The following is a 25,709-nucleotide window of genomic DNA, read 5'->3' on the forward strand; positions in this document are numbered from 1 at the left end:
AGTTATTTGGGTTATTTGTTCTACTTTACCCCTATTAAGGTTTTTTTTCTTTTCCATCCGGTGTCGATACCCCCATTGAAGTTGTATCTGAATTCGCGTCGCGTAAAACATCTCCATTTGGAGGAAGGCGTAAAACATCTCCATTTGGAGGAAGCATTCTCTACTAAAGATTTTTCCATACCCACGCAGTTGTTATTTCATCTTGTCAAATATATTTTGGTGTCTAAGTATTGCACTTGTAATATTACATTTTGGAGTTTCATGAGTCGTAGCCCCTACAAGAAATTGTTTCAAAACATTTGTCACTTTAAAAGTAAATAATACAAAAAATAATCCACTTCACCCTTACTCTTTCAAAAAGGCATAAAGTTATCAATTACTCATTTAAAGGATTTTCTTAATGAGGGTGGCAAAACTTTAAAAGACAGATAAAAAGTATCAAAGGTAATTTTGGCTTTCTTGCAGCCCCTTTCCCAATCTTTATTTCTTCATTAAAAGGCGCCTGAGTTAAGATAAAGAAATGGCATCACTCACGGAGAATTCGTACTATATTTAAATGTGAATAGTCACAAACACAATTTTTTTTTTTTTATATATTAGTCAAGATGCGTAAGCTAACCAAACGATATGACTAAAAAATAAATAAATTTATAAAATGATTTTCAAATTTGTATCATAAAGCGTTTAATCAACATGGACTAAAGTCGAAGAGTTAGTTTTTAACTGATTTGCGGATAAAATGAATATTTAAGTAAGTTTTCTAACTAATTTATGGATAAAATGAATATTTAATTGAAAAAAGGTACAAATCACAAAAAGTTGTTAAAGCTGAGAAAAGATTTAAATCTTAGCTTTGTGTAAGTAGAAATAAACAAAATACTTAATCCTACTTAACGTCAACGTTTATCCTATAAATCTGGAAAAAGAGAAACAAAATCTCATAATCTTCGATTAAGAACAACCAAACTATCCCAAGTGTTTGGCTTTGGTTTCTCATTTCATAATAATTGGCCAATTGTCATTACAAGAATCAACCTTACAATTATTATTAATCCAAGCAAGTGGAAAAAAAGGAGAAGAAGAAAAAGAAAAAAAAGACAGAGTAGAGGAAATTAAAATAAAGAACTCTATTACCTTAATTTTACTATACAGCAAAAAAGTATGAAAAACCGAAGCAAAGGAAAAATCTCACCTCAATGTATTTTTATTTTATGTTTCTGCAGTTTCACGCTTGGCGTGCTTTTCTCTAAGAGGTACAATTTTATTTTTTTCCTTTTTCACTATTTCATTTGTCATTTTCTGGATAAAATTCTGTGAAGGGATTACTTTTGAACCATTTTGATGCATGTGTTCTCAAGAAATATAGCCTTTTGGTTTAGTCTGTTTAAATTGTTAAAGAAATTAATGCTTACCACTGAGGGGTGTGCCAGAGTGTGGGGTTCAAGCCCTGAATTAAAAAAAAAAAATCCTGTTAGCAGTACTTTCCCCTCAAATGTTATGTCTGAATTAGTTGGAGGTATGCGGGTCCTAGACAACGAGTGGAAAACCAACAAAAAGAATACTTGCATTGCTTTGGTGTTTGTTTGTTATTCAGTTTATTGACATTCATATTGAACCATTTTTTATGTGTTAATCATTGTATTTATTAGAATTTGGGCTCCACAAGAATCAGACGGACGGATCACATTTCCAAGGCGGTACAACCGAGAGAAAAAACTGAGTTCTGTTTCTGATGATTGTGAAACCAAAAAGATCCAGGTTCAAGCTTTTTATGTTCTTTTATTAACTGATATATGTATCTAATTTCATTCACCCCACTGTTGAGAAATTAATGATTAGCTCTATCTATAAAGATTTTGGATTTGTTCATGGAATGATGTTGAAAATCGGTTAATAAGTTAAGAAAAAGACCTATTTCTCTAACCTTTGAATTGTCGAAAAAAGAACTGTATGTGCGTGTTGATCAACACTATCTAATCGCCTATATATCCGTTGCCAAAAAAAAAAAAAAAAAGAGAAGATAATCATCATTAATTCAGTACCACCTCTATCTAATACTCCTATATCATTTGATACAAGCGGACACACACATGTACTATCATTTAATACGCACTGACACACCTGATACACATGAATGTATGTAGGTTATATATGTGTGTATATCTTATGAGTTTAAGTTTTATTCACCGTTAGTGTAAACAATTTTTTACTATCAGGTCATCTTTATCCATTGTAACAGGTAAAATATCTTTCCTTTTATACCAGGAGGATGATGTGCTGGGAGAGTTTAACAAAGCCCATGAAGCTATTAGGTGAGTTTCGTACGTAAATGATAAGTTTGGAACTTCTTTCCTTCTGTGTTTTACATTTGAGCTAAACTAAAATTTCAGACAAGATAATATAGAAATACCTTTATACAATATCAATAAGAAGTTGTGATCTTAAACTTGTCAACTGTGCTGAAGAAAAAAAAGAACAGAGTAGAAACATTTTCCAAACTTATATTGTTTCTCCATAATCTTGGTCTCATGGCCCTTCGCTTGACAGGTCGTTAGATAGTTCAATTGCTAAAATCCGATTTGAGCTGCCTTCAACTAAGGCTTTCCTTGGTATGAAGAAAATGGAAGATTTACCTACCATGATCACCACAGATTCTGAAAGAACTGGGATCATGATAAGGAAGCCTTTTATGGTAATCGGAATAAACACTGCCTTCAGCGGTAGAAGGAGGCGTGATTCCATTAGAGAAACTTGGATGCCTCAAGGTAGTAATAGTAACATATTTTATACTTTCATGTTGTTTTTGTCTGGTTGCCTCTTCCTTTAATAATAAATTAAATTCCATGTTGATTAGGCGAAAAGCTACTCCGATTAGAACAAGAAAAGGGGATCATTGTCCGCTTCATGATAGGCCACAGGTGAAATATATCGCTCCATGTATTCTGGAATTAGACCTTATGTATTTTTTTTTTCCATTTAAGTATGAACCATTCTAAAGTCTATAGGTTCATGTGAATATTTCTGCTTGACAGCTTGATCACTTAGTCTCTCGTGCCAAATTTGTGTTCTAAAGTTTTCATTTTGAAATGATTTGATATTATTCCGTTTAGCCTTTTTCTCATCCAAAGAAAACGCTAGTGCTCTCATATGCTATATTGCTCGGACTCTTCAAAATACTGTTGGGCGTGTCTCGGATTCTCCAAATTTGGAGGATCCGACACATGCATTGCAACATATTTGGCAGGTCCGAGCAACACAACTCAGATTCCATTGTCTTTTCTTTTTTCGTTTTGCCTTTTTAGTTGAATCGTTGGTGGTGGTATCATTAGTAGTTGTTTTTAAGTGTAAATAATTACATATTGAACAAATTGCGCATATTCTTTATTTATCAACTTGCAGAAAGAACTTGAGGTTACAACAGACTGAAAGAATCTTGTTGTTTATCTCTGGTCTATAAATTCTCTGCAAGATCGAAAATTTTGGCCTAAAAGTTCGTGTGTTATTTTGTACAGCGCTACATCCAATAGCATTTTAGATCGAGCAGTTGATCTTGAAGATGCTCAGCACAAAGACATTCTTCGCCTAGTGAGCACAAACTACAATTTGATTTGCATTTTCTGTAATTGGTTTGTGCTTATATTGTCATCTCGTATTGCTTTTTTACAGGATCACATAGAAGGATACCATGAGTTATCTGCAAAGACAAAAGCCTTCTTTACCACTGCAGTTGCACAGTGGGATGCCGAGTTCTATGTAAAGGTCGATGACGATGTTCATGTTAATTTAGGTATATCCACTCTACGTTTGACCTATCATGTGTTTAACAATATGATAGTAATTTTACTTGTTGTGGCACGTCACTAATTCTACTTATAATGGCGCTATAAATTATCTGTATTTTTACTTTGAAGTGAATTGATAATGTAGAGTTCTTTTAAACTATCAGTGTATAGAAGTTAAACTCTTTGGAAACTTGCACCTAATTGCCATGACGTTGTAGGTACTCTGGCTGCAACTCTAGCCAGGCAACGGTTGAAATCCAGGGTGTATATAGGATGCATGAAATCGGGACCAGTTCTTCATCGGAAGTAATTTTGTTGGAAACTTCCAGTTTCAGTCCAATTTCAAGATATCCAGTTGGTAAAATTCATATGTATAATTTCCTTTCCTGTGTAGAAATGTTAAGTACCATGAACCTGAGTTCTGGAAATTCGGAGAGGCAGGAAATAAGTACTTCCGACATGCAACTGGCCAAATATATGCCATCTCGAGAGACCTCGCAAAATACATTGCCAATAACCGGTGAGATAATTTGTTGATGTATATTTCCTTAATGTCTGGATCTAGTGTTACATCTTGCTATAATGCTCTACATTGATTGATTTGTGATTGGTCTCTTTTGAAGTTCTTAAAAGATTTTGTAAATCGACGAAAAGAGTACTTCTTTTGAGTCACTGACACCGATGACAAGTTTTAATCAGACAGAAGATTGTTCTTGTAGAATTGCTTCAGTCTAATCTAAATAATCAGAAACTGGTCTTGTATCTGGTTATCCTGTAGTGAATAATATGGTGATTTCAGGCCCATTTTGCATAAGTTTGCAAATGAAGATGTGTCGCTCGGGGCATGGTTAATTGGTCTTGAAGTCGAGCACATTGATGAACGTAGCATGTGTTGTGGCACTCCACCTGGTAAACAACTTGTAATTGCCTTATAAATTACCTGATTGTGCAAACATTAGTTATATTGTGTGCATAAAATCATCTGGGACTAATGGCGTCTGCAACTTCTTATAATGTTGCAGAATGCGAATGGAAAGCGCAAGCAGGTAATGTTTGTGTAGCATCATTTGAGTGGACCTGCAGTGGAATTTGCAGATCGGTCGAGAGAATCAAGCTTGTACACGCCAAGTGTGGCGAAAGTGCTGCTACTCTTTGGGGTGCTCTCTTGTAGTTGGCATTACACAGAAGGTACTATAGAACCAGAGGCGGATTTTGAGTTTATAGGTTAAGAATTCTAGAAAAGCCAGCTATTGATAAAGTATTTATACATATTAAATGGAATTTTAACATAATGTAGGGTATGGGTCAAAGATAATGGGTTCTGCTGAATCCATAAGTATAATTGTAGCGCCACCCTGTCTAGAGCCACAATATCTTTCTTTCTTTTTTTGAGATATCTTGGTGATGGAAGGCTGTCAAAGAAAGGAGGAGCATACAAATTGTTGGAGTAGCTTTTGTTTGTATTAGCTACATATCTTTCCACATAAGATTAATTCTTTTTGGATGTTAGAATTACAGAATTTTGTACTTCCAAATTTTGATTCCACAATGTATATTGTGATCTAGTATTCAGTGGAATTCTTTGGTTAGATTTGCTAGTTTTTCTTTTCTTTTCGCAAGTTTTTACATCTTCATATATGACAAGCTATAAATGTGATGTACAAATGAGCAACATCACATAAAAGATTGCCGATTTCACGAGCATTAGGTTTCACTTATAGTTAACCTATGGTAATCTATCTTCTACATCTATCTATCTATATTATTATAAAAGTATGAATATAAATGTTGGTTGATCAAAATATCCTTTGTATATTGAACGACTTTTATACCCTTAAAGATAAATAATGTCTTGATAAAATAATTTCATATTGGATAAAATTGTAATATTAAAACTTTTTCTAATGTGAATTCGAGCACTTCTAATTTTAATCAACTTACAACCTGTTTTAAAATTAGTGTCCTACTAATGGTGAAGCTTTAAAGCAGCCCTACCAATTCAACGTGTACTAAGGCTTTTGATAATTTTAATTCTTTGAAAATGTATTAAATTTGGTTTATTGTATTTCCTCTAATATCATATTATCCAATATTTTCATTCCTTTGAAGAGTCTCTGGCCACGTGTACGGATACTTAAGCTTATGATCTTTTTAAATCTTTGACAGTACATAATATATTTCGTAAGAAGTTGTAGTAATCATCATAGAACTAATTTTGAGAATTGGAAATCAATCATTTTAAACAAAAAAATTGGATGAACTATTTTTCAGGACTTGGAATCTACTGCTATGAGTTTTTCAGTTTGAGTACCCTACAATTTTTTATTTTTTTTACCTTATACAATCAACAAATAAGAATTTTATTTCCTTTTATAAAAAAATTTAGTGGAATTAATTCACCACGTCGGATTCCAAAGTTTTCCTAACGACTACATAATGACTTATTATGTAAAAAAATACATATTTCCTGTTAACCAAAAAAAAATATATACTCCCATTAATTATCAGATGGTAGAAAGATATGATCATCCTTCAATAAAGTCCAAATATATATATGGAAAAATACAAAGACTTGATTATATATATAAAATAGATACGTGTGTAAAAATTAGACAAAGATAGGAAAAATAATAATTTAGAACTAGAAAATTTATAATATTAGACCTAGAGCTTTACCATTTTGTTCTACATGAAATTATCTTTGGAGAAATAATTTAATTTTCGTAGGATATAAAAATCGGTCTGGAACTTGATGTCTTGATTGGATCTATAAAACTATGAAAATCCATAACACTATGCCTAATTTTATAGTTTTATCTTACATGGAATAAGTTTTTTAAGAAATAATATAACTTTCAAAGGATATAGAATTAATTTGGAACTTGATTAGATTTAGAAGCCTATGAAATTCATAATAGTACACCTAATCTTACAAGTTATCTTTCATGGAATTATCTTTTGAAGAAATAATATAATTTTTTAAGGGTATACAAGTCGGTAAACATTTTTGTTATCATCCCTTTTTTTTTTTTTTTTTTATAAAGCAACTCTCAAAATAATTTTATGTTGTACAGGTGAATTTTAATTGTAGTTTGGTTTAATATTTATTGGATTCCTGAGTACTTAATACATTTTTTCTTTCTCTTTCTCTCTTGATATTCTCAAATAATATTTTGTTTGTCAATTAGGTTTTATTTTAATTTATCGATTCTGTTATAATATTCAAGTTGCAAAATTGAAGCATATAGTACTATTTGCAAATTGTATTTGGTGCAGCATTTGTATTTAGGGTTGAAATCGGTAAGATTGAGACGCTATGATGCATAATAATTTTAAGGACAAAAACTTCCTATAATGGAGCTGTTGGTTAATATACAAATTTACTTTAGATTACCACCTAATTATAATTCTGATACTTACAAATGGTCTTGTGATTCAAAGCACTTGCTAATAATTAACACGATATTAACGCGCGAAGCACGTTCGTAGAAACTAGTCTATGTTATTTTAAAAGCATGAATATAAATATTTGTTGACCAAAATAGCCTTCAAATATTGAACGACTTTTATATCCTTTAAAACTTAAAAGCTCCATCCAAGTCAGTTAAAGATTGAAACACCAGTTTCACCGTAAAAAAAAGAAGATTAATATAAAACCAAAGGACTCCGAGTCAGAATAGAAGACTAAAACCAAGGAGGTGCTAATACACCACACATGTAAGAAGACAGTGAAAACATATCAACGTGTTTTGCTCCAAAAATTTTATAGCGCGCGATTTTGTTCCTTCCGGAGAAATTAAGGTACATTCTTATAGCTTAGCTATAGAAGAAAGATGAGCCACAATATTCTTTATCATGAACTCTTTAACGAGTATTATTTTTAAGATGTGTGCTGCAAAAGAATGTGATTTAAAACTCAGTAAAACTTCTCAAAATATATTAGCATCAGATATTTCCTTTCAAAATATTAGTTGCAAAAGAAAGAGGGTCTTTTTTTTTTTTTTTTTTTTAATCTTCTCATGTTTGGGGTATTACATGCGATATTCTTGGGGTTTCAATAATTAGTAATAATTTTATAACCATTAGAAACCCATTATTTCAATTTCCAATTTAGTGAGAATTTGATTTTATGACGAAAAATTTCTTATTAGCCAAATGCAACGAGCATCAGTTAAAAAGTTTATTACTTTTCAAGGAGATATACAGGACAAAGGAGATCCAATCATACTATTATGAATTTTTACAAACTTTTGAAGCTGAAAATCGAATAAAAACTTCTTATTTATGATTTTATTTTATTTTTAATAATTATATTTTAATATATTTAGTTACGGATATTCTTCATAAGGATGTAAGTGTTAAATTTCTATTATATTGATATAAGTATTTGATTTTAAAATTCAGAGGGTATATAAAAAATTGAGTCATATTATAGGAATTTTTAATGTAATTTTGATGTAAACGTAAATTACATTCCTATTATAGGAATGTTTAATGTTTAATGTCGAGGGGAAAAAGAGATCTCCGTAAGGAAGTAAGAAATTCAGTGGACTCTTGTAAGAATTTTGATACCCAACATAGACAATCACTTTAAAAAAAAACGTAAGACTATGAATGAACTATTTAGCTTATCTCGAAAATCAAGAGAAATTAAGGCATAAGATTTCATGTATGATGGAGATCTGGATCTAATATTTTAGGTTGCAAAATTGAAGTCCAAAGGTGTTGAATTTATTTGCAAAGTGTATTTGATGCAGCGTCTACATTTAGGACTAAAATAAGTAGATTGAAATGCTATGATGCATAATGATTTTAAGAACCAAAACTTCCTATATTTGAGTTGTTGGTTATTAACGTTAGATTACTTTCTAATTATAGTTATGATATTTCACGAAGTATTTTTAATTCAAAGCACTTGCTAATAATTGACATGGTAGTATCGTGCAAGGCACGATTGTAGAAACTAGTTATTATAAAAGCATGAATATCAATGTTGGTTGACCAAAATAACCTTCAAATTTTAAATGATTTTTATATCCTTTTAGTCTAATTCTACCATATTTCTGTTGGTTATTTTGGTAATATCAAAAAATATCATAAATTAAAAATAGAGGTTTAAACGAATACTACTTCTAAACTAAAAGTCTTTGCAGTCACGTTCAAATCCGTCTTGCCAATTGACTATAATTGGGAAACTAGAAATCATAAAATAAATATACTTAAGTTTTCTCCCAATGTGGCAATCCTTTCCGTAAGATAACTTTAACAATATTGTTGAGTTATATTTGAAAGAGGGATAACTTTTTTATTTTCTATTTTAATCGCCATAGGAATTTCAATCAATATTTTGTATTTACAGTTCCGTGTTGGATAAATTGTGTTATTTCTTGAGATAAGAAATGCTAAATAATACTCCTACTGTTAAGTAAGTTTGTAAAATAGCTAAATAAACATTTTTTTTTTGCTAACTAATCACTAATTTGACTATATTTGATTCAAGGCGTTTCTTTTTAAGTTGCTTAACAGTGGAGAAAAGAAAAGAGTGCTTTGTAGTGTAAGATCTCATAATTAGAAAATTAGAGAACTCAACATTTAAGGTTATGATAATATCTAATTATGTTAAATATTAGATATTAGGTGCCACATGCAAGTACAATTATTATTTCGGCAGAATATTATAACGCAAAGCACGTATATAGAGACTAGTTTATTCATACGTTTGTATTGAACATTAAAATTTTACCACCTCTAAGTCCCAATGTGCCTCACACGAGAGGAATGCCATCATAAATACACAAAATTCAATGAAGCAATGTAGCATATAGATGTTGAAAAAAAAATGTAGCATATATATAGATGAACAAAAACCTCTCTTTCACTTGTAAGAAATTCTCACATCCCATAGAAAATTAATATAAGGTTGTTCATTTTGACATTTTCCACCAATATAGGAAGACTTAATATAAGATCTCGCAGGACTTTTTCACGATTGTAATGTCGGCTTAGAGATAGGTAGCATATAGTATAGAAGTGACTCACAAACTTTCATCAGGCACTACAAATTTCGATTTACACTCTTATCCTCTTTTTGCATATTTACCCCCTCATTTCTATATTAAACTTATCTATTTTGTTTCACTTCTACCGATAATAAATAATTTTTTTATTCGATGTATTTTTATAATTGTGGTTAGAAAAAGGATGCCATTTTTCTATCAATATATGATCCCTTTAGTCCCACATTAACCAAACAACTATGTCTCACCACAACACCCTCACACTTGGATATTTCATACACACATGTTTATAGTGTCTTTTGGGGTGGTCTTTAATTATTGTCCCTCAAACTGCTGGTCTTTAATTTTGGCCTTCGCTTAAAAAGGTGGCCGAAAATACCCTGAGGTTCTGGATTCGAATTTCCGCTCAGTCCAAAAAAAAGAAGCCACAATTGCCTTAAGACATATCTAAAAGACTGTCAGGCAGGCTTTACCTTAAGGCATAACTATAAGGCAAACTTTTATTTATGCCTTAAGGAAAAGTCTGCCGCATAACTAAAAGTTTGCCTTATAAGGCAAAGTCTGCCGTCTCCGATAGACTTTTAGTTATGCCTTAAAGCAAAGTCTGCCTCAAAAAGCGGACCTTTTGCAAAACCTTGCCTTGCAATTTTTTTTTTTTTACTGAGCGGGAATTTGAATCCAAAACCTCGAGGTATTTTAGACGAAGGACAAAAATTAAAGACCAACAATTTGAGGGCCAAAAATTAAAGACCATCCACAACGAAGGTTAATTGTGCAAATTGCCTTAATATAAATTTATGTCGAGCTTGCCGCGTGAAAAGTGGTGAAGGACCAAAATTAAAGATCACATATTTAAGGGACCAAAATTAAAGATCACATATTTAAGGGACCAAAATTAAAGACGACCCCAAAATAGGGACATTTGTGCGAATGACCAATACTATATCTTGGTCCAAAATTCAGTGGAGATCTTTTAAATTTTAGTCAAAATTTGGAGCACATATTGAAGACGTGACCAATTTCTGATATTTGGTCTAAATACTGACCTCTAGCGTCCTCACCTCCTTGAAGCATTTTGTGATACAAACAAACCCTCACACGCAGCTTAACTATATATATATAAACCTACAACAAAGCTCGCTATTTTTGAATCACAATATTAAAATGTCAGGATTAACTTGTAATGCTTGTGATAAGGAATTTGCTGATGATACTGAGCAAAAATTCCATTACAAATCTGAATGGCACCGTTACAATCTTAAACGCAAGGTATTTTTGCTGAAATCCCCTTTTTTATACCTTTGTTAATAGTAAAATCGCTTGTTTGAATGATTTACATGTATTAATTTATATATATCGTGTATTATAATTCAGATTCGAATTGTTCCGAACCTCTGTAACTAGGTAGATTTAATCTCCGCCCTTCGTTTAGGCAGGGCAGTTACGTGTAATGATATGAAGAGCTCAACAAGATAATGGTCACACAAACAAATGAAATATCACTTTTTTACGAGTTTCCTACCTAAATTATCACTAGCTATTTGTCAAAACACACCTGAACGATCACCAACTATTTATCAAAACACGCCTTGACTAGTATCTGATGGTGCTGGAAACTTCAAAAAAGTGGTACTTCAGGTGTTTTTTTTTTTTTTTTTACCATTATCTCTTTTTTTTTTTTACATTTTCCTATTAATTCCTTTAATTATCCGTGTGGAGTACCATTTGGCACCATTTTTAAACAAAAAAAAAAAAAAAGAGAGAGAATGTACACCACACACCATCAGATACTAGTCGAGGTGTGTTTTGATAAATAGTTAGCGATATTTCAGGTTGGAAATGCAAACATCTGGTAGTTCAGGTAGAAAACTCGCAAAAAAGTGATACTTCAAGTGTGTTTTTGATCATTATCTCATATTTTTCATTCAAACATAGGGTACAATTACCTTTGGTACTGAAATATAAAGACAACTAATCCATTAAAGGAGTCTATTAGGCTATAAGCAATTATAGAACCTAAGGGTCTATTATGCAAATAATTAAAACTCCTAACAATCCCAAGCTGTAATGTCTGGGCAGCTTGCATGTACCTCGACTAGTTCATATGATACTTGCTAATTTATTGCCCACCAAAATAGGACTTTGTACAGCAAGGTGTAGATAGTTGGAAAAAAATCAAGTAGGTTTTTTTTTTAGCCTCAGCTAGGATAAGCTATGCCCTTCCCGTTGTGCCTCCTTTTAGGGGGCTGATAATCAAAGGATGAAGGGGTGAAAGAATTGAGAGGGTTGAGGATAGAGTTTCATTTGTCGTTTTCAGGGTAGTTAGCAAGAGTCATAGCATGCCAGTTAACATAATATATGTTTTTATTTTACTATAACTACATATAATCTGTTAAGAGTCCCACATCGGATATGACATAAGTAATTGGTCCCCTTACATGGATTTGGACAATCTTCACCCTATGAGCTAGTTTTTGGGGTTGAGTTAGGCCCTAGGTCCGTTTTTTAACATAATATGTGTGGGTTAGGTGCATGTCACGGGTATATTTAATTGGAGAAGGATAGAGGGGACACCCATTTCTCACCATGTTTTGCACTTCATATGAGTTGTAAAAATATTGACATTTGCTTAGAGGATGTTCTAAGCAGACAGGCTAGTTTGGATCAATAGCAGGGTTAAATTATTTTCAGTCAAAACTTGCTATGAACTGTTTTTTACCGCAGAATAAATCAGGGGATTCCTAACTGGCCCTGGAAAAACAAGGCGCCTACAAAAGCAGCTTGCTTTGGTTGGTTAGCAGCCAGGGATGCTTGTTTAACCCAAAATAACCTGTAAAGGAGAGGCTATTCCATGTGCAACAGATGCTTTTTTTGTAACAGGGAGCAGGAGACAGTTGAGCATTTGTTCCCGCATTGCAATTTCTCAAGACAATGCTGGGAATTGTTTCCGAACATTATGGGTGTGTCTCTGGTTACACCACAGAAGACCAACAATCTGTTGGAAATTTGGCAAGCTCAAAGAGTAAAAAGAAGTGTGGAAAAGATACGGACTGTTTGGCTGGAAAGGAACAAGACATGCTTTGAGGGGAAAAGATTGCAGATTGATGGAGTCAAAAACAAATGTATCAAAAACTTGTTTTTTGGGTGTTATAGCAGTACTCTAGATAGGATGGACCAATATTTGGACTTTTTGGATCTTTTTGGGGGGGAAATCTAGTATGATTGTGGATATGTGCTAGCTTTGTCTTGTACTTGATACTGTACCATATTAATAAAACTTTTACTTTTTTTTTTTTTTTTTTTTTTAAAAAGGATGTTCTATGAATACAGAGGGTGCTATTCATGATTCCAATTCAATTTGTTCTGTAGTTGGTTGCGCTTCTAGTAGAGCCTTAGTTTGTGAAGTAAGCTTAGAAGATTAGTGATAGGAAGGACATAGATGGTAGAAAAAATACGGGAAGGACTCTTTTTTTTTTTTTTTTTTTTTGGGGGAACTTTAAGCTTATGCAAAGTTCAGTAAGGTCACGACTTATGTAGCTATAAGTTGATTACTGACTTGGGAATTATTATGGATAAATTTGTCATTGGTCTCTACGTTTTTGAATAAGGTATTGATCAATCTGTATTGACGAACAACTAAGGTGATTGAGGAAATCCATGCTGTATGAGGTGTTTGCTTTACATAACGAAAGCATTCTTATTATAGTCCCAATGAAGTAGATTTTAGGGGAGGGGGGAAGTATGAGAGACTACACTATTTCTCCGCTAGGAAAGTGATAAGTGGTGGAGGATTTAGAAGGAAATGGGTGAAGGGAAGGAATATAGAGGCCGATACTAGGGGGAATGTTTTGTTGAATTTCAGAATTTAATAGGAATGGTAACTGGGAGACCAAGGTGCATCTCTAGCTGCTGGAAGACGTCAACAAAAAAACTGATATTATAGTGGAGAAGGGTAGAGTGTCAAGCTCATTGTCTGTCGAGTTTCGTACCATCCAGAGCTGGCCATGGAGGATTTCTTGGTTATCAAAAAGGGGCTTGAGGGGTGCGTGGTGGTTGGAGGAGGGAAATGTTTGGCAATTGGTCTTGTGTCTTACAAGCCAGTCATCTTCTTTCTGTTCTTTGTAACTTAAAAGGATAAATTTCTAGTTTGCTTTTGTTGGGCATATGAAATATTGTTACCCTTTTAACTTGGTGACAGAAAAATGGCAAGTTAAATGCAATTGTTTTGTTAGTACATCTTTCTTCAACTCTATCAAGTTGGGTTTTTTTAGTCACTGACCTTGATTCTGTCATTTTGTCAGTCATTCAATAAATCAATTCTGTCATTTTGTTGGTCATTGAATAATCAATGTCTTACCAGAGGGGTACATCCGATATACCTGTGTGCCTTCGCACACTACTTGACAGTCACTGAAGAAACCAAAAACTAGCTGAGAAATACATATATGGAATGTTCTGTTGTGAAAAAGGAATATGGATCAAGCTTATCAAAAAGCAATTTCACCTGGTAAAAAAGAAAAAATGGATTATACTAGAAAATACACTACTTATACAATGCATAATAGAGTTTTATCATTTTATATCTCTTGTATAGTAAATAAAATACCACCTATCCCTGGCCTATTTACGTATTGTTTTCATAGGCCAGGAAGAGTATCAGACTGGTAAAGGAACCTGTGTCCAATTGAGATTTTTCAACAGAATTAATGTTTTTGCTCATGCATGTTTTTTAGGTCGCGGGAGTTCCCGGAGTGAGAGAGACTATTTTTCTAGCCAGACAGGCTGCACTTGCAGAAGAGAAGGAAAAGTTAAGTGAAACTCCATTGCTGTATGCCTGTGGTCTGTGTGGCAGAGAGTATAGAAGCTCCAAGGCTCATGCTCAGCATCTGAAATCTAAAAGTCACCTAACACGGGCTTCTCAACAACCAGGTCATCATGATGAGAATAGTGTTACAATCAAGCCGCTTCTACGCCATCCTCGAAATGAAACTTCACGGAAGGCAAGAGAAGATGTTGAGGAAAGTGATGAAAGTGAGTGGGAGGAGATTGATCCAGATGAAGAGATGATTGGTGAAGCCGCCGATTCTTTAACAGACTTAAAGATGAATGAGCATACATCTAATGACAATATGGATGAAGATAGTGATGTTGATGAATACATTGGAAACTTAGATCCATCATGTTGCTTCATGTGTGATAAAGAACACAAGACCATTGAGAGCTGCATGGTTCACATGCACAAGAAGCATGGGTTCTTCATACCTGATGTTGAGTATCTGAAGGATCCCAAAGGTTTCCTGACTTACCTTAGTCTCAAGGTAGAATATGTGCTTCCTCTCGTCTTCCAGCCTGTCTTAACTATTATCTGTGTTCACAATCTTTCTCTTTTTTTCTGTGCAGGTTAAAAGGGATTTCATGTGCTTGTATTGCAACTACAGATGTCATCCTTTCAGCAGTTTAGAAGCAGTTCGGAAGCATATGGAAGCAAAGAGTCATTGCAGAGTGCATTATGGTGATGGCGATGATGATGAAGAAGCTGAATTAGAAGAGTTTTATGACTATAGCAGCAGGTATGGTTTCTAATACAATGCTTTCCATGTAATTTGGGCAGGATGAGTGTCATAAGCAGCATCTTCTTTTGTAGATTTTTTAGAAGTAATTTAGGTAAGATATATATATTTAGCTCTGCACCTTTTGTTATTGATTCTGAGACTTCTCTTCATTCGTAGCTTTGTGGATGAAACTGGGAAACAGCTCATTTTATCGGATGACACGGGCAATAGTGTGGAACTTGGAAGTGGTGGATCTGAGCTCATAATAACAACAAGAAATGATAATGGAAGATCTGTTAAGACTCTTGGATCAAGAGAGTTTTTACGATACTACCGACAGAAACTGAGGCCTACACGGACCAATGATGTGGCTATAAGTGCTGCAGTTGCCGCAAGGTATGCATTTGACTTGTTAAAAAAATCATCCATTATTGTCATGTTCCTTCATGTTAAACTGTCAATTGAGCAAAAAACCTTTTCCTCCAGGTACCGAAGCATGGGTCTCGCAACTGTGCAGTCCAAGGAGCAAATGGTTAAGTTGAAGGTGTTGAAGGCCATGAATAAATCTGGTGTGGAGATTATGCGCAGTAAGATTGGCATGAAAAGCAATGTCATCCGTAACCTCCCTAAGAATATACCATATTAGTCCTTTCCAAAGCTGATATTAGCCTTGTAATATTCTTGGAGATCGTTTGGTACTTCTATGGTTCCAACTTATGTAATTCCCCGTCATATTTAACTTTCTGGTTTGCGTTATCATATAGATTGTTTGGTATTTCTATAAAAGGGTGAATTGATTGAACCAAATCTTGGATCTCAAGTTTTCCCGGTCTCTGATTGCTGGAAATGTTAAATGTTTGTATTAGAGTCTAGAGATGTTCTTAAGTTGATATTGCGTCACATTACGTAAGGAATATATGTGCTTTGTGTTTTGACACCTTGAAAGCAGAGTCTCTTGCATCCATTTTGTTATTATGTTAGCAAGATAACTTCCTCTCTCATATTTCTCATATGTAGCTAATCGTCAATGATCGTATAAGTGACTTAAGTAGCTTATCTTGCTAGAGACTTGAGTAGTTTTTTTTTACGTAAGCTATCTTATACTTATTTGCTATGTCAAAGTACTTTTTGTTAGCATTTTTCTTTCTTTTTATGATTGATGACCAGTGTGGTGACGTTGCACGTTTGATGATTGTTCTAGTGCCACTGTGCCTTTTTTTTTTTTAGTGACTTTTAGGCGTGGTTTGTGCCTCTTTTTTGTGACTTTTGAAACTTGATAGAAGTCAAAATAGGAAAAAATAAAACTGCCTAGCAACTTTTTTCTATATGATGGTACATTATTTCTTTTGTTGTGCTTCTTTTATGGTGACTATTTTGGCAATACTGCATCTTTTTGGCCATTGTTGACAATAACTTGTTTAGATTCCAACGACCAAGACTTACCGGTTGTGTTCTAATTACCAAATAATTTTAACCGAATTTTGTTGATCATAGGCATCGCTTTTATCCGTAAGAACTAGTTCTATCACTAACCCTCTGTGTGGATGGTTGTTTCACGTGGTTCATTAATGTACAATATGATATGGTACAGTATGGTGTTGTATTGTATTGTATTAATGAACACAATGTTTTGATAGACTGTATCGTTTGTTGTGGTTTAATAACATTTGTATTGTTTGTTTTGACTGTATGGTACTGTATAATAACTTGTAAGTTTACTAAAATACCTTTAACTCTTAATTAGAAATTAGTTTATATATATTAATAAAACTCAGGTAAAGAACAAAACAGGAACTTTAAAAAATAAGTAGGTAGTGAGTGGGAGTGGTGGAGGGGTGGGTGGTTGTGAGATGAAGGTGGGGTAGTGGGTGGTAAGGTGGGGGTGGGCGGTGGTGAGGGGTAGTGGGTGGCGGTGGTGGAGGAGTGGTTGGTTGGGGGATGAGGGTGGGGATAGTGGGTGGTAGGTGGGGATGAGTGGTTGTGGGGTGGGGTTAGGGGTGGTGAGGGGTAGTGGGTGGTGGTTGCGGTGGTGGGGGTGGGTGGCAGAGGAGTGGGGTAGTTGGGAGTGGGGGTGGGGTGGGTGGTAGGGTGAAGGTATGATGGGAGTGAGTGGCGGGGGTGAGTGGTAGGGTGGGGTGGATGGTGGAGGGTGGGGTATAATAGAGAAATGAAATATGTAGCCACGAAAAAACCACCAAATCCGTGGTTACAAAAATTGGAACTTTTCATGATTATATAACCATAGGATGAACCACGGGTTTACAACACCATACCACATAATTTTAAGAACAATGAAAACAAACATGGTTTCATAGAGAACCATACATTAATGAACCACGGGAAACCTCCATCCAAACAAGGGGTAAGGATTAAATTGAAAAAAATGAGATTTCTACACTCTTAAATAGGGTTCTTCAATTCGAGCCAATTCAAATATCGAATGGTTAAATAAAAGTTCTTATATTAAAGACCAACCCTTGCATTTGAGCCAATTCAGATATCGGACGGTTAAATTAAAAATAATTAGTTCTTATATCAGAGAGTATATATGAAAGTGAAATCTAGCTATAATAAAATAGTTCTTACCAAGTGTGTATAAGTATTTATCTTCCACGACTTCATCTAACCAACCAAACAAGAAAACGAAATTAATTGTAAAAATTATGCAACAAAAAATGTCACAATTTCTTAATGTGAAATAACCCCAAATAAGTTTGACTTCATTCCTCTAATTGTTCTAATGAATCATCCAAGTAAGTTTGACTATCGATAATTTGGTAAGCCAAATCTTTAGTCTTCCTTGACAATGGACAATTTTAATGATTAATATAAAAAAATGACAAAGTTATTGTTGAAACGAAAAAACGTGACATAGTACTCCTCCGCATAAAAAAAGAGTGTCCATTTAACAAATTTTAAAAAAATCTTATTTTTTTAAATTTGCAATTATTAAGTATTAAGTGATCAAATCCCAACATCTATTTAATTATAAATAGTATAGCCAAATTATCTATTTTTATCTATGATTTAATATTTTATTAAGGAATATCTAAATGGTACGGAGGGAATATATTCTAATATTCTACCAAGATTAGATCAAAATGGAAATGTAATTAAAATTTAAAATAAAATAGAAACATAAAACCTCTTTTTGTAGAACTTTACTCACTTTCTATGGTTTAATATTTTATTAAGGAATATGTAAATGGTACGGAGGGAATATATTCTAATATTCTACCAAGATTAGATCAAAATGGAAATGTAATTAAAATTTAAAATAAAATAGAAACACAAAACCTCTTTTCGTAGAACTTTACTCACTTTCCTATTTCACTTTTCTTTTGCTTCTTTTCAGCATCATCAAAATATAAATAGGTTAATTTATTTTTCTGCTCTTTCCCTTCAATCTTCATCTTGGGTGTTCTTGATTTCTTATCAATTTATCAGGTTTGATCTGTTCTTTAATTTTTTTTTACTTTTTCTCTCTAAGAGTGTTTTAATTTGAGTTTGAATGATCCATCACTGTTATCATTTTGGGTTGACTTTGTTTTCCATAAAAAATGAATCTTTCTTGGTTAAAATTGATCTTTTTTAGGTTATATGTTAATGGGTGTCTTTCTTGATTCCAATTGATGCTATATTTATCAATTTTGGTCTTTGAGCATACCCCTTTTCTTGTTTTGATTTTCTTTTTAGGTTGGCTATTTTTTTGCTTTGTGAATTGGTTAAATGATGCAATAAGAAATGATTATTATTTATATTGAAGTATTCATTAATCTGATAGTTATGTAGAGGTGTAAAGTGGGAAATTACAAGTTTTCAGTAATATGAGTTTGGGGGTTTGTAAGTATTTGAATTGTTTGTTGCAAATAATAGTCAATAATTTGGTATTGGGGTTGCTATAGGTAACATGGAAATGAAAAAAGATTTTACAATCAACAACTGGTATTAGTCCTGAGAGTGAAGAAATGACAATTATAATTATAATAACTTAATAAGAAATTCTCCTTGTCATATTTGGTAGTTTGGTTTCGAAGGATTTGAATATCTTTTTTCATGTTGTGAGTTGAAAATGTAAATATAGCTAAGTATTACCCTATGAGTTTTCGTGGAAATAGCCTCTTGCAGAAATGCAGAGTACGGCTGCGTACAATAGACCCTTGTGGTCTGACCCTTCCCCTTATCCCGCGCATAGCAGGAGGTTAGTGCACTGGGCTGCCCTTTTTTATTACTCTATGAGTTTTAAGGTAGTTGTGAATCGTGATGTCACATGAAGTTGTAGCTAGAAAGAGCGGAACTGGTGGTAGAGCAACAAATGTCATAAGATGATTTACTATTTACTCTGTATGTCTGTGCAGTTTAGGAAAATAGATGCTGAGAGTATGGGATCATGTCCCTACTCTATCATGCAATCTTTAACAAAGCTTAATTTCTATGATAAGATAATAAACTTTATTAATGTTGTGGGGAAGTCCTCGTATAAAAGACTCAAAAGAGGTATAGAGAATCTAAAGAATATGATTATCTACGAGAGATATCTATTCATCTGTAACCCTCAGGGGTTGGCCTGGTGGCAATTGGCTTGAGCCTTGGGGTGCTCCCTTTCAAGGTCTCAAGTTCGAAACCCACTAGGTGCAAACAATTTCTGAGGGCCATCGGATTGGGTAAAACCCTGAATTACCCGTGGTGCACTTGCGGGAAACTCCTTGCCGAGGGCCTGTGCACCCCCGGGATTAGTCGGGGCTCAAAGAGCCTCGGACACCCGGTGCTTAATAAAAAAAAAAAAGAGATATCTATTCATCTGTACTAATTGGAATCTCATAGCCGCAAAAAATATACAATTAGCAAAAGAATGGCTCTCAGTATGAAAGTATTTTCCATTGTCTCAAAAGTTATCCTATTCCTTTTTTTTTTTTTTTGGAGAAATGGCAAGTGTATTACTAATGTAGTACCAAGACGTGCTGTCAAAAGTATTTACGATGCGCCAAAAGTATATGCCTTCTATTTGAAATTTGTAAATGGATTCAATGAGATCTATCACTGGTTCAGTATCATTTACATAGCTCTATTTACACCAAAAATAAAACAAAAGCAAACAATTCATTTTGATCTTTTGATTTGAATTTCCTTTGTCTTCAAAACATCTGGAGTTTCTGTCCCTCCAAATAGTCCACCAAATGCATGTTGGGATAGTTTGCCACCATTTCTTTCATCTGGAATTCTTCTTTTGATGTTTCAACAATTCAATAGCTTACTCGTATGTCCTAACTTGCTCCATTTAAGTCCCACCTTATTAAGAAACAGCTGCCATAGTTGATCCATGAAGTGATAATGGACAAAAAAGAAGGTGATTAAGGGTGTCTATATGGTCCAAATACCAAACACACCCTAATACTCTCTGGCTTTCCTCCACATAAAAATTATTTAGAGCATAACTGAAATCCTCTCCTTTGAAGGTTGTCATGTCATGTGTTAAGCATGCCTCTCGAGCAACCAACCAGGTAAAGGATGCCACTTTATATCGAGCATTAGAACGTCCTTTTTCTCCAACTACCTTCTCTCTGAACTGTAAGAGCCCAAGGGGAAACTTCGCAAGCTCTGCATCTTTTCCCACGCTTGAAGGTCCAATTGAGTATCACATCCTTGACTATAGCTGGCATCATCAAATGTATGCAGAACATGTTCAAAAAAGTTTACCACCAAGTAGCTAGTGACCTGCGATGCAACAATAGGTGCTCTAAATCTTCTCCCACGCACTTGCACATGTGACCAATTCTTGCATCTTATCCCTTATTCTTTCTCAGATTTTAAGTTGTGAGGATAGCCCCTCTTGCTGCCAACAAGTCATGTCATTCTCCTGAAAGACTTGAGTACAAATATCTAATATGTCTGCATTTGAGTTCAATAGTTGATCATTTGGCCTTTTGATATACAAATTATTTTTTAGTATTTGAATCCTCTTATACAAGAATCAATATTTGCATCTTCTTATGGAAGCTTTTCCGTACCAATATTTTGGTTGCTTGTAATTGATAAAAGAAATGGTGAGTATTATGAGGTGAAATGACAATCGGCATTTTGGTGTAGTGAAGTCATATAATGATCGCTTTACCTTTGCTCAATAATATTTTTAATTCTCTTTTTGGGTTAAGTTGCAATTGATGATGACTCAATTGTCTGCCTCCAGAGATTAATAGCCTTCACTGATCAGCTTCCTCTTCTTTTGGCTTTGTTGGGGAATTTTCATTAATAGCACTATTATGCCCCTAATAACAAATTATGGCGATATTATTGGGTTTTCAAATATAGCAATTTTTTTTTTTTTCCAAAAGAGATCATACACACAAACATACACCAGCGGTACATACATAAAGTCATGCATGCATATATACATGCACTAGCCGTTGCCAGTCGTACATACATAGTCATACACACACTGGTCGTCATACATGTAAAATCTTCTATAAAATTAAAAATCTAGCTACTTTTTATAAGTATTGCTAAAACGGAGTCATTATATCACGTAATTTTCCCTTTTATCTCTTTCTTTTTTGGTTAACGGTTCTGAGATATTCTTGCTCTTCTATCTAGCTGTTGACCCATGAGTTCAGCTTGTTTTAGTGGACATGTTTGCTTACTCATGGTATACTGTTGCTTTTGTTTGCAAAATTTCACAGTTTGTCAGCTCAGTTTTATTTAATTCTGACCAGAGGAAGGGAGATGCTGTATGCTGACAGGAACTTGGACTTTACTCTCTCCCATCATTGAAACTTCGGGCTATGACAAATTTTTCTATGGAAGAGGTGGAGCTCTATACCAACTGGGATGATGTGTTTTGTCCCATTTGCTTGGACTTCCCTCACAATGGTGTACTCCTCCAGTGTTCATCATATGACAAGGGTTGCAGGCCTTTTTTGTGTGACACAGATCATATGCATTCCAACTGTTTAGAACGCTTCAAACAATCACTTTCGACATCCAGTGAGAAAGAAGATGTGATAAAATCGGAAGCCAACAGCTGGCCCACCTGCCCCTTGTGTAGGGGAGAAGTTACTGGATGGGTTGTTGTTGAGAAGGCTCGCACGCATCTCGATGTCAAGGAACGCTGTTGTGAAGAGGATAAATGTGGATTTAAAGGAACCTATGTGGAACTTCAGAAACATGCTAATCTTGACCACCCTCATGCACGTCCCTCAAAAATAGATCCTGCTCGACAGGTTGATTGGGAAAATTTTCAGCAGTCCTCTGAAATAATAGACGTCTTGAGTACTATTCATGCAGAAGTTCCCCGAGGGGTTGTGTTAGGTGACTATGTGATTGAATATGGAAATGATAATTCTGATGATGAATTTGAGAATTTCCCTTCGGCGGAAAGGAATTGGTGGACATCATGTATCTTGTATCAGGTATTTAATAACTTTAGGACATCTAGAAACAGAAGAAGATCTAGAGTAAGTAATAATACAAGAAGAGGAAACCGCCATTTGGGTTATGATGGTTCTAACTCTGATGAGAGTTCTGTGGCATCCGTAGAGTATGTAGATTATGGGGTTGATGAGACCGATGATGAACTTGTAACTGTTGCTGGCTTCTCAAGGAGAAGAGCTGATAGTCACAGGTCAGTAACTTCAAGATAGGCCTTTATTTTCATTATGCACTACATTTTCTTAAGCTAATCTTGATTTGAGGATGTTTTAGTCACTGTAAAATGTGAAAATCCATTATTGTAGATCTCATTCAGGATTCCTCAAGCTGTTGTCTTTCATTCCCTATAAGATTGAGCAAAATATCGATTTTTCTTTTTTAATTTAGAAATATTCAGCCATCTAGTTTACATGCCATAAAGTAAGCATGTGAGAACACATCCTTGTAAATTTGTGGGCAGATTGTTCACACATTTCGATGCATTAGATATTCTTTTTATGATTCTTATAAACTCTTCTAAGTTTTTCAGTCGAGTGCTCATCAGATTGCTTCATTTGGATTCTTACAAATATACACATGCTAGGAAAGTTGACCTCACGAAATAAAAAGGTATCATTAATGAACAAAGTACTTAATCGCCTTAGCAAAATTATTCAAGACGCAAGACTGGGAGTTTGAAGAATTTCAAAACTTGATTGGTTTGCTTCACCAACAAAAAACTACTATGGATAGTCAAAATGTATGGAGATGGGGGGAGGGGGAAAATGGTGTCTTTTCAAGTGAAGTCATTTTATGAGAAGCTTCTAACTAGATAGGAGTGTGTTTTTCCACATATATCGGTATGGATCCCTAGGGGTACCGAGAAAGGTGGGTTTTTTCACTTGGCTAGCTACAAGGGGAGTGATCCTGACAGCGGGAATTTGAGGAAGAGAAAGATTACTTGTGTCAGTTGGTGTTTCATATGCAAAGAATCAGGAGAAGATGTGAATCACCTCTTTTACATTGACGGATAGCTTCTTGTTTATGGTGGGAAATTTTGAGATGGTTTAGACTTGAGTAGGTGATGCCGGGCACCGTGAAAGAAACAATTTTTAGTTGGGCATTTAGAAGAAGGAAGAGATGACGCACCGCTAGCACTTATGTGGATCGTATCGAGAGAGGAATAGGAGAGCTTTTGAGGGAATAGAGAAATACTTTGTACACTTGAGGAAGAGTCTTTTTTCCCTTATTTCCTGTTGGGTGCACCCATTGGATTCCTACGTGTATAGATGATTGGGTGTTATTTGTAGAACACCATGTCTTCTTGTAAGGTTTTACTTTTTTGGTATACTTCTTGAGTTCTGGTATAGGGGCAAACTTTTGCCTGTCCTTAATGAAATTTGTTACTTTATTCAAAAAAAGGAATAAATTTCATTTATATGTATACAAAAATTAATTTTATAAATAGATTAGATCGCAAATAATTATATCCCCGGTAAGCTCTAACACTCTCCGTATCACTAATTCCATGTGAAAAACCCATAAAGTTTATAATCTGAAAGTAACAAAATGAGTTGTAGAAAAAGCTCTCATTATCTGGAGATAAGAGTGTCGCTTTCCGTTGCAGGTTCTTTCATCTAAGCTGGCACTCCTTCCATTTTTCATAAAATGATCAAACAACAAATAACTTCTACTGTTTAGAGTCATCACACAAAAATTGAGATATAAGTTCTAAATTATATTTAGATATGAAGGTGAAGAAAAGTATTAGTCTTGGAAGTCCAACCAACAAAGTATCAAGGGAATAGACCAGGAAAAGGAGTAAAAGAGACCTTTCTTCTTCATTCTCTGATCCTCACCGGTAAGATTGGTATTTGCATTTCAGCTATTTCCACCATTTCTAACATTATACCATCCACCTTATTGGCTTTTTGCTATTTCCAGAGTTAAGATATTGGGGTTAGTGACTATAGTGTGGTTGTGAAAACCATGCTGTTAGTACTGGCCTACCGGGAGCCTTTTCTTCTGCCTCATAAATTGTGTTCAATGGAAACATTTGACTGCCAATCATTTGCTATGGCCTGAATCTTCAGATAGTGAAAACTGATTCTATCATGAGAATATAGCAATTATAATTTTCTTGCTTTGTAGGAGGATACACTGCTAACCTCTCAAACTGGACCAGTTCCTAATCTAACAATAGTTCACCAATTAGTGTCATTAAAGGCTGGTCCAGTTTAAGCATTGTATTGTATAAGCATAGAAATAACACATGTTGTGGAGATTGCTTTAGCCAATTTGCATAGTCAATAGTGTCTTTGTCATTAATGTTCAGTGTGATCCACAATATTTATTTTTTCATGCTTCTTTTGTGGTGCAGTTCTCGAAGGCGACGTTCCCGCTTCTATGACAATTAGGTAAGTAGTGTAATTGAATCCCCCCACCCTCACCCCGCCCCCCACGAGTTCCCCTTCTCCCTCCCCCTGCCTCACCCCCAGTAGAGATTGACTCAATTTAATGACTCCCCCCAACTACGATGGTGCAATCCATGCTTCCCGTTGCTCCAGTAACTAGATCTGTCCATTTCTGACAGGTGATTTTTTGCATGTTCTAGGAATAATAAGGATCCAACGGAAAGACTGGAGCGTATCTTCATTCGCCTGAAAACTAGCAATCACTCACCAAGTGTTTGTATTCACTGTGGACTAGTGGCCACGAAGTGAAAAGGGAAAGGTTAAACCCCTCTTCTTTTAGTTGTGGTGTGAACGACTGTAAGCTTGATGCTTGCTCATGATAAAGTGAAGGCTTTATAGATAGTCTTTAGACAATTTAACTTCTGTAATCATGACGTTTCAAATCGATCTATTATCTTTGCAGACTCCAAAAGGGTAAATATTAACTTCCAATATTGCTTTTGTTCATAGTATGAATATTGCACTTTTTTCACTAATGAT

At 34.5% G+C, this 25,709-nt stretch overlaps 3 protein-coding genes across 8 annotated transcripts; all 3 read left to right on the plus strand.

The window, feature by feature from the left end:
* The first annotated feature begins 852 nt into the window (after nt 1-852).
* LOC132602596 (beta-1,3-galactosyltransferase 7-like) lies at nt 853-5,426 on the plus strand. 2 transcript variants are annotated; one of them, XM_060315408.1, is made up of 12 exons: nt 853-1,253; nt 1,650-1,758; nt 2,266-2,312; nt 2,548-2,765; nt 2,855-2,918; nt 3,513-3,585; nt 3,667-3,787; nt 4,001-4,088; nt 4,177-4,302; nt 4,582-4,691; nt 4,805-4,970; nt 5,080-5,426. In XM_060315408.1, exons 1-11 carry the CDS (start codon nt 1,162-1,164, stop codon nt 4,951-4,953), a joined length of 1,197 nt encoding a protein of 398 aa, XP_060171391.1. In that variant the 5' UTR covers nt 853-1,161; the 3' UTR covers nt 4,954-4,970; nt 5,080-5,426. The 2 variants fall into 2 exon arrangements, with proteins under 2 accessions (XP_060171391.1, XP_060171390.1); XM_060315407.1 differs by having other exon boundaries at nt 855-1,253; nt 4,805-5,424.
* Nucleotides 5,427-10,854: 5,428 nt separating this feature from the next.
* On the plus strand, nt 10,855-16,158 carry LOC132604282 (cytoplasmic 60S subunit biogenesis factor REI1 homolog 1-like). Its single transcript, XM_060317728.1, has 5 exons — nt 10,855-11,068; nt 14,533-15,117; nt 15,200-15,369; nt 15,529-15,747; nt 15,838-16,158. The coding sequence occupies exons 1-5, from the start codon at nt 10,964-10,966 to the stop codon at nt 15,995-15,997; spliced, it is 1,239 nt and encodes a 412-aa protein (XP_060173711.1). The 5' UTR covers nt 10,855-10,963; the 3' UTR covers nt 15,998-16,158.
* Nucleotides 16,159-18,637: 2,479 nt separating this feature from the next.
* LOC132604283 (uncharacterized) lies at nt 18,638-25,676 on the plus strand. Of its 5 annotated transcripts, none has more exons than XR_009568693.1 (5): nt 18,638-18,798; nt 22,029-22,969; nt 24,383-24,616; nt 25,136-25,172; nt 25,349-25,676. XR_009568693.1 is itself a non-coding variant. In XM_060317731.1 (4 exons), exons 2-3 carry the CDS (start codon nt 22,131-22,133, stop codon nt 25,170-25,172), a joined length of 876 nt encoding a protein of 291 aa, XP_060173714.1. In that variant the 5' UTR covers nt 18,638-18,798; nt 22,029-22,130; the 3' UTR covers nt 25,349-25,676. The 5 variants fall into 5 exon arrangements, 2 of the variants coding, with proteins under 2 accessions (XP_060173714.1, XP_060173713.1); XR_009568695.1 differs by having other exon boundaries at nt 25,370-25,676; XR_009568694.1 differs by having other exon boundaries at nt 18,640-18,798; nt 22,062-22,969.
* The last annotated feature ends 33 nt before the right edge of the window (nt 25,677-25,709 follow it).

This window comes from Lycium barbarum, chromosome 7 (genome assembly GCF_019175385.1).
Source record: "Lycium barbarum isolate Lr01 chromosome 7, ASM1917538v2, whole genome shotgun sequence".
Classification (NCBI taxonomy): Eukaryota; Viridiplantae; Streptophyta; class Magnoliopsida; order Solanales; family Solanaceae; genus Lycium; species Lycium barbarum.